Source organism: Nannospalax galili, unplaced genomic scaffold, assembly GCF_000622305.1.
Source record: "Nannospalax galili isolate Female #2095 unplaced genomic scaffold, S.galili_v1.0 scaffold342, whole genome shotgun sequence".
NCBI lineage: Eukaryota > Metazoa > Chordata > Mammalia > Rodentia > Spalacidae > Nannospalax > Nannospalax galili.
The window spans coordinates 252,016-261,254 of record NW_008349359.1 but is presented as its reverse complement, the minus strand read 5'-3'; the positions used below and the strand labels follow the sequence as shown (position 1 = coordinate 261,254).

General features: G+C 44.4%; 1 protein-coding gene across 1 annotated transcript; it reads right to left on the bottom strand.

Moving 5' to 3' along the window:
- Positions 1–491: 491 nt before the first annotated feature.
- Rpusd2 (RNA pseudouridine synthase domain containing 2) lies at positions 492–5,358 on the bottom strand. The gene is made up of 3 exons (XM_008846767.3): positions 4,708–5,358; positions 2,383–2,679; positions 492–1,418 (listed from the first exon to the last, which is right to left on the bottom strand). Exons 1-3 carry the CDS (start codon positions 5,335–5,337, stop codon positions 696–698), a joined length of 1,650 nt encoding a protein of 549 aa, XP_008844989.1. The 5' UTR covers positions 5,338–5,358; the 3' UTR covers positions 492–695.
- Positions 5,359–9,239: the final 3,881 nt, after the last annotated feature.

The window sequence follows — 9,239 nt, the reverse complement described above, 5'->3', positions numbered from 1 at the left end:
ATACTGATACATAAGTTAAATGAATCTTAGATAATCCCATTTATATGAAATATCTACAATATACAAATCCATAAAAGAAGAGTAAATTGTTTACCAGAAGTTGAGGGGAAAGGGAAATGGCTGGTTAACAGGAACAGGTTCCCTTTAGGAGTGAGGAAAATCTTTTGAAACCACATGAGGTTGCTCAAGGTTGTGAATATAGTAAATGACAATTAATTGTATATCTTACAGTGGTTAATTTTGTTATATGAATTTTATCACACACACACACACACACACACACACACAGCAAGACAGTGCTTCATGATTATAATATAAACACTTGGGAGGCAGAGGCAGGAGGACTGAGTGTTCAAGGACAGCCTGAGCTACAAAATGAAATTAGGGGGCTAGGAATGGAGTTCAGCTGTAGAGCATTTGGTAGCCCTAGATTCAATCCCCAGCACTGGGGCGAGGCAGTAAGAGAACTAGTAAAAAGAGACATACAGACATATGAAAAAAAAGAGTTATATTTACTAACATAAAAGAACCTAAACTAGCCAGGAGAAGGAAGGAGGTAGCAAGTATGAGCAGATTCCTTAACAGCCTCACCTCACCCTTCCCAAAACCCAAGTTTCAACCAATGGGATCAGTCCCTGCCCCATAGCCCAACCTCACTGCAACCTAAGCAGCAATTCTTCCATTGGCCATATCCCTCAATCTTCTTGCCAATCATCCTGTGCCCAGGTAGGCATAGGTGAGACATACTCAAAGTCTGGCCCTTTATAGCGGAGGGCATGCAGGAACATCACAAGGTCCTGGGGCAAGGGATCCTGTCGCATCAGCCGGCACTCTGTGCAGAGTGAGTCTGTCTCTTGATTCATAACATCTGCTTCAGCTGCTTCCTGTGGTGTGTCCAAATCCTGAGAGGCTACCTCAGCTACTCCATCAATCTTCTGGGCAGCTGTAGCCAACTCTTCCAGGCTATCCTTGGCCAACTCTAAAGGGGGAGCTGTAGATTCTGTCAGTCCTGAGGCCAGGTCATCCTCACATAGATCTAGCACATTCAGGCTTTGTTTGGCCTGATGCTCTGCAACCAGGTCCCGGAGCAGTTCCTCATCTGTCTTGGGAATGTGGCCACCCTGGCCTCGAGAGGGACCCCATGCAGCTGAATTGTAGATGGGGTCATTGAGAATGGGGTGGCCCAGGAACTGGAGGTGGACTCGGATTTGGTGGGTACGGCCTGTGAGTGGTAGGCATCGTACTACACTGGAGTGGCCATTGTAGCTCAGCCTCTGGAACACAGTCTCACAGGGCTTGCCCCGAGGATCTACACGGCATACTCCTACTTTGTAAGACACCACTAAGATGGGTTCCTTGCAAGTAACTTCTTTGTCTGGGAACTCCCCATCAACCCGGCATACATATTCCTTCTCCAGCTAGATAGGAGGAAGAAGGAAAAAGTCAGTACAAACCACAGACTCCAACCCTCTGCAGTGGTAAGAATGTACCAGTGTCAGGAGAAGAGGATTCAAACCCTAGTGTCTACATTTTCCAGTTTCATGATCCTGGGTACTGTTCTTAATCTCTTTAATAGCCCCATAACTCATTTAGAAAATATGATGGGCATGGTGGCGCATGCGTTTAATACCAGAACTTGGGAGGCAGAGGCAGGCGGATCTCTGTGAGTTCAAGGCCAGCCTGGTCTACATAGTGAGTTCCAGGACAGGTTGGCGCTACAGGGAGACCCTGTCTCACAAAAGGGCATAAAAAAACAAAACAAAACAAAATAAAAGCAGCCAGGTGTGGTGGTACACTCATTTAATCCTAGCACATGGAAGGCAGAGGTAGATGGATCTCTGTGAGTTCCAGGCCAGCCAGGGTTATACTGCTAATCCCTATCTCAAAAAAAAAAAAAAAAAAAAACCCCAAAAAACAAAAAAAACCACCTCACAGAACTGCTATAAGCATTCAGTAAATTGGTCTCTAATGTGTTGGGTATTAAGTCTGGCATACACTCAATAAATGTATCATGATCCAGATCCACAACTGTCTCAAGACCATAATCACTACCAGTAAGTGATCTACCCATGCCTCTTCTAACTTTATCCAGAGTCCTCCCAAAAGGTCTCAAAATCTCCTCATCTTAAAAATGTCCATCAGCTCATTAGCACTGTATAATTTCAGAAGCACAAACTATGAAGAGGCAGTGCTTGCCATCACTAGACCTTGAAACATATGGGATAACCTGTCTTTGGCACTTTAGGTGCTGAACCTCCTGAAAGTAAGAAAAGTTGCAGATAAAGCTCAAGACCCACTTCAAATCTAGAACTCCATGGCACCTTTCGGACACAGAGCACCTATAAGCCAAGGAAGTGGTCTGCAGGAGACAAGCCTGCTCACCTGCCGGTCCCGAACCTGCTCATGAATCTTTTCAGAGAAAGTAGCTGTCTTGGCAAACATGAGCACTCCTGAGGTAAGGCGATCAAGTCGATGCAACGGATGTAACTCCTTCAGTTGGTGCTCCTTGCCCAGGATGAAGATGACTGTGTTGTGTCTGAATCGACCACAGGGGTGGACAGGAATGGAGGAAGGCTTGTCTACAACCACCACATCTTCATTCTCAGCTAGCAATCGAATAGGCTCTGCTGTGACTGGGGGCTCGTGCCTGTGCACTGTGTTCCGCAAGAAATCATTGTCCTGTCAAAAACATGTAGCCTATCAGCTTGAGGACCAGCAGCCTACAAACAGTCAGCTTCACACCAGGTTCCCCTGGTCCTTATATACATGGAAGAATGGTCACAGTGACTCCGTAAGCAGAAAAAGTAGTGTGCATAGTGTGATCTCATTTTCTAAAAATTTTTTTTTAATTTTTTTTATTTTATGTGTATGCATCTATTGCCTGCATGTAGGTAAGTGCAGCTGTGTCATGCAATGCCCGTGGAGGTCAGAAGAGGCTGTCAGATCCCCTGGGACTGGAGTTACAGACAGTTGTCAGCTGCCATGTGGGTGCTGGGATTCAAACCCAGGTCTTCTGCAAGAACAGCCAGTGTTCTTAACCACTGAGCCATCTCTCCAGCCCTCATTTTGTAAAAATATATAGACAGCTAGCCTTGATGAAATCTCTTGGTGGTGATTGTGGATGTTTTCTGGTTTTGCTTATTGTATAATCATTACGATAAAGTTTAATTTTAAAAACATCTTTATTAATTTATTTGGGTGTGTGCATGTGCCAGCAAGTGTGCTGCTGTGTGCATATGGAGATCAGAGGACAACTTGTGGGAGTCAGTTCTCTCCTTCATGTGAGTCTGGGAAACAAACCCAGGGCATCAGTCTTTACTTACTGAGCCATCAGTAAAAATTACTGAACAATTTTTAAAAATATTTTATTTCTTTTTATTTTATGTGTATGAGTGTATTGCCTGCATTTATGTGAGTGCACTCATGTCATGCAATGCCACAGAGGTCAGAAGAGGGCTTCGGATTCCCCTGGAACTAGAGTTAAGGATGGTTCATAGCCATCATGTGGGTGCTGGGAATCGAACCCTGGTTCTCTGCAAGAGCAATCAGTGCTCTTAACTGCTGAGCCATCTCTCCAGCCCTGCAAATGTCTTTTAAATAGAGGAAAAACCTCCATATACTATTAATTATAACCTTCAACAAACACCCAAACTAAATCCAGAGTGCTAGGCTCTACATATAGTTCTGCCACAGGCTCACTACATGCTCTTGGGCAAGTCACTTAAACTTCTCTGGCCCTCAGTTTCCTCACTTGTAAGGAAAGTAGCAGACTTGCGGCTTTCCAAACTGGGATAGAAGAGGTTATTCCCAAATGCTAAAACTGCTTTTCTCTTCATAACCATGGTGAGCCAGTGCTGACAGGGGTGTCTGGTAACTCTCAGATGTGAGAGAATTTTAAAGAACAGGTCAAAGCACCTAGCCAGTCAATTTTAATCTCTGTCTCTGACATTCACAATTCTATAAATATCATATACAAATAGTTTGTTAATAAGAACACACACTTTGGAAGTAGCACTGCTGCCTTACTTTGAGGTTTATTATTCAGTTTTCTCATAAAATGGGGTAAACAACATGTTTGCCCCCAAACTACCACTTGGATTTCATGTTGGAGCATATAAAATGCTTAACTTTGTGCCTGATATGTAAGAATGCATAAATGGGAGGCTGGAGAGATGGCTCAGCAGTTAAGAGTCCTCATGCAGAGGACCCAGGTTCAGTTCCCAGCACCCATATGGTAGCTAACAACCATTTGTAACTCTAGTTCGAGGGGATCCAACGCCCTCTTCTGGCCTACACGGGCATTGCATGCACACATGATACACTTACATGCAGGCAAAGCACTCATATACATAAAAACAATTTTAAAAAATGCATAAATGATGTATCTATTATTATTTGTACAGAGTGCTCCCATTCAGGGCAGAAAATAAGCACTGCCCTTGTCTCACGGAAGATCTAAAAGGGACATTAAAGTTGCCATTTCTGTTTCTTGGAAACAGGCCTCTTGCTGGGGAGGATAAACAGGTTGAATTCTGGAGCATGGAACAGATGTCTACCTGGCGCTATGGGAAGAGAGGGTAAGAGTTTCAAGGGAAAACGAGACTGCTTGTGAATTACCATCATTTTACTTCAGCACTTATAACTAAGTCTGAAAAGAACCCTTCCTCTTTTCCTCTCCCGGTTCTGGCCAGCCCCACCGGACCCTACCTTGAGCACGATGCTAAGGTCCTGTACTGGTTCCTCGTTGAGATGCAGGCGTCCGGCCCGGACTGCAGCCTCGTAGTAGGTCAGCGGCTGGGCTCGGAACTCCGTGTTGAAGACGTGCAGCAAGCTGTGGCCCACCCAGCGGCCTTTACAGTAGGTCCGGAAGTCAAAGTAATAGGGCCGCACCTTGCGCAGGCCGCCTTCGAAGTAGTAGCTGGTCTCTGCAAAGTGCTCATTGCTAAAGCTGACCCCAGTCCGCCGTTTCTTTGGGGGCGGCACGACCCGCTCCCCAGTGGCACCCCACCGCTTCTTCCTCCTGCCTGAGTCTCTGGCTGGGGCTGAGGACTGCTCTTTGCCTCCCTGGGTTTCCTCCCCGTTCCCCGGGACCTGCTTCCCGCTCCCCTCGGCGGGCTCCACTACCGCCGCCGCCTCCAGGCGCTCCTGGAGCGACTCCCCTTTCGCGTGTCCGTTTTGCAGAGCCACAGCCTTCAGCCCAGCGCCTGCCTCGGCTTCGTCAGAGAGTGCTTCCGCCATCGCCACCCTACAGCCACCAAAAGTGCTGGCAAGGCTGTGGGGCCGAATCAACCGCCAAGGCACAAGAATCCGTAGCCATCCGTGGCCACACGGCCACATGACAGCACGGCCGCTGCTCCGGGGGCGCGACCTAATGGCGTCATCAGCAACAGCCAATCAGAGAAGCTGGGGTTTGCAAGGAGGGAACCAGTGAGTTGAGTTAAAAGAAAAAGTGGGGTGGTTAAGAGCACACTCTCGGCTCTTATAGAGGACACTGGTTCTGTTCCTAACAGCGACATGGCGGCTAACAACCATCCATAACTCCATTTCCAGGGGATCCGACGCCCTCTTCTGGCCTCCGTGGACATTGCATGCACGTAGTATACTTGCCTACAGGTAGGCAAAAGGATGACCTTACACAAATTTCCTTTGTTACAGAGATTAGACCAGACCTTATTCCCTAAAGGAATGGGCATGCTCTGTTTAAAAGACACAGTCTATCTAGACATGCTCTATTTCTCTGGGTCTGGGGAAACCTTTGAAAGGATCTATCTCTTCAGCCTGTTAGGGTTCTTAAATGCAAAATGCTGAAACGTACTCTGCCTAATTTCATCAGAGAGGGCATTATTGGGATGCTGTCACCGTGCCAAAGGACTCTCTGCCCTGCAGTCCTTCTTCCCCTGGAAGCCCTTAAATCTCTCTGCATCTCTGTGTCCCTATCTCAATGTTCAGAATCTTACAAGGGAGACTTCCCTCAGCCAAGGGGGACATAAATCTGTGGTTTTTTTTTTTTTTGTTGTTGTTGTTTGTTTGTTTGTTTTTGGTCTTTTTGAGACAGGGTCTCCCTGTAGCCCCAGCTGTCCTAGAACTCACTATGTAGACCAGGCTGGCCTTGAACTCACAGAGATCCACCTGCCTCTGCCTCCTGAGTGCTGGGATTAAAGGTGTGCACCACCACACCCAGCTAGTCTGTGTTTCTATTTACAGAATATCTGTAAATAGAATAATATAATCCTCTTTATTCTCTATTGTGGTATTCCTCTGAATAGGTAGACAGTTGGTTGCTAGTGTATAAAAAAAAATGTCTAGTTCAATTCCCAAGTGTGAACATGAGCCTTCTCATGGGCCTTTATAATATAAAATGCTAGTATTGATTTAAGACATTCTTATATGTATTAGCACTCTAGAGAGGAATAAAAGAAGTCTTTTTTAAAGGTATTTTATTATTTTTAAAAAATATTTTATTTATTATTTTTATTTTATTTATATGAGTGTATTGCCTGCATGTATGTGAGTGCATCCGTGTCGTGCGGTGCCACAGTGGTCAGAAGACAGGTTTGGATTCTCCTGGAACTGGAGTTAAGGATGGTTTTTAGCTGCCATGTGGGTGCTGGGACTTGAACCCGGGTCCTCTGCAAGAATAGCCAGTGTTCTTAACTACTGAGCAATCTCTCCAGCCACCCCCAAGAAGTCTTTTTTTCTAAATTTCTCTGTACATCAAATGTTTTACCAAGCCAGCCCCGGTGGTACATGTGTGTAATCCTAACACTTTGAAGGTAAGGCTGGAGAATCAGAAGCTCAAGGTCATCCTTGGTTACATAGTGAGCTCAAGGCCAGCCTTTAAAAAAAGTCATACCATGCAGAGTGTGGTAGAAGCACACCTTTAAGCCCATCACTCTGGCTGCCTCTGGAGCCACTCAGTAAACAAACAAAACAAAACAAAACAAAAAACAACTCTCCAAACTAAGTGAAGGACTGCAGATGTTAGTGTACTCCAGAGAAAACTGAGGTATCTGCAGCTATAGAACTCATTCGTTGAAAAGCCAGATTCCTAACTACCTACTCAAAATGAGAGATTGGATTTTCCACTGGTTGTGGGTACCTTAGAGCAACATTGCTTCAACAGGAAAACACAATCTCTAGAGTGAGTTGCTTTATTAATAAATTTACAGTGAAGCTAGGTGTGGTGGTACACACCAATAATCCCAGCACTCAAGAGGCAGAGGCAGGCATATCTCTGTGAGATTGAGGCTAGCCTGGTCTACATAGTGAGTTCTAGGCCAGCTGTGGCTACAGGGAGACCCTGATCAAAAAACAAAAACCAAACAACAGAAAATAGAAATTTACAATGAGGCTAACATCCAAAGAAAAATATTCATAAACAAGATTTCTGCTTCATAGAGTTTGTATAAATTCATCTTGATCCAATCATAGCCATCTTGAGTCACAACAGCCATAATTGTTTGAGTGACCTTGATTGTTTCCCCTACATGGTTTCCTAGTCCACTATAAATAAGTAAAATCATTACAGTGATATGTGGAGCCCTATGGCAAGATCCTGGCACCATCAATGCCAGGTACATACCTGATGTCCTTGACATGAGCTTCGATAAGCCAGGCATAATCTAACTTGAAGTCACTTTTGCTTTTTACCAGAAGATAAATTTCCTTTCTTTTAACTGAAATTGCAGGGATCCACTGGTCTTGTTGCCAGGCAAGAGCACAGTTACATCAGTCCCTAATAAATTATATTGTACTCTGTACAATCTGAGATTTCTCTTCCTCTTTTCTTCAGTTTCATAAGTTTAAATCTAGAACTCAGGAGGCAGAAGCAGCTGGATCTCTGTAAGTTCAAAGTCAGCCTGCTCCACATAGCAAGTTCCAGGCTATCCAGGGCCACGTAATGAGACCCTGTCTCAGAAAACAGAAGGAAGGGAGGGAGGGAGGGAAGGAGGGAGGGAAAGAAGAAAGAAAAAGAGATCCTAAATTAAAATCTCATTCTCTTACTCTTTTGGATTGTTGAATGAAAATCTGTATTTCAACCTGATTGTCAGGTGATTTGTCTGGATTTTAAGGTTTGAGATGCACTAATATAGATCGTGTAAATATCTGTTATACTTGAGGGACATCTAGTATCATCTGAATGCTTTAAAATTTTAAAATTTAATTTAATTATTTAGTGTTTATAGTATTGGAGACCAAACCCAGGGCCTTGCATACACTAGGCAAATGCCCTACTACTGAGCTATATCCCCAAACCCTGTGCCCTCTTTTGAGTGGAGAAACTTCTGATATTACACTATTGCCTCCATGAAGCAGAAGCCATAGACTGGCTGTGATGGTTAATTTTGATTTTCAACTTTATTGGATTGAGAGACACCCAGGAGATTAGTAAAGTGTACTTCTGGGTATATCAGTGAGAACATTTCCAGAGAAGATTGACATGCTGTACAGCAACTGAGAGGGAAAGATTTACTGGCCCAACAATATAAAATAAAAATGAGAAGAGAAGAAGCCTAAGCTAGTGTGTCTGTGCTGCTGCCATCATCTATAGACACCAGATGCTTAGCTTCTCCAGCTTTTCAAAGTGGATTCCTATCAGTGGCTCTTGGTGGGGGGATTCTGTTCTTTTGTTATGAACCTTCCAACTTCCTCCTCCTCGTTGTCCTACTCCTCTTGCTTCTTTTTATTTTATTTATGTATGTGTGTGCATGTGTACATGTTCCACAGTGCACATGTGGAGGTCAGAGGACAACTTGTGGGAGTTGGGAGTTGGTTTTCTCCTTTCCCTGAGTTCCAGGGATTGAACTCAGGTCATCAGGCTTGGTGGCAAATACATTTACTGCTAAGCCATCTCTCACTGGGACATTTTACAACTTCTTGGATTGAGCAGGTACCAGGTTCTCAGGCTCTCTGGTGTACAGCCATTTTGGGACTATCCAAGGGACTACGGGTATAGTTCAGCAATAGAGATGCTCAGTATATGTGAGGCTCTGGGTTCAAGGTTCAGCACCTTTCCTACCAAAAGATTAGCCAGCCTATAATCATGTAAGCCAAATTTACTAAGTCTCCTTTTATAATTACATATCTGTACAATCGGTCCTGTTCCTCTATAGAATCATGACTTACACACTGGTCTTCCAGTATCTCTTGTCCAGTCATAGGCATTTGACTTAGACTCTATTCATCAAGTGAAGGTTCTAATTCACATAATAGTAGAAGCAAGCACAGTGTGGACCCAT

Excerpts from the sequence above, each read along its gene's own strand:
- Rpusd2 (XM_008846767.3), bottom strand. The coding sequence starts at position 5,337 with ATGTGGCCGTGTGGCCACGGATGGCTACGGATTCTTGTGCCTTGGCGG. Across the intron at positions 2,680-4,707 it reads ACCTTAGCATCGTGCTCAAG|GACAATGATTTCTTGCGGAA; the intron begins GTAGGGTCCGGT and ends TGTTTTTGACAG. Across the intron at positions 1,419-2,382 it reads AGCAGGTTCGGGACCGGCAG|CTGGAGAAGGAATATGTATG; the intron begins GTGAGCAGGCTT and ends CCTCCTATCTAG.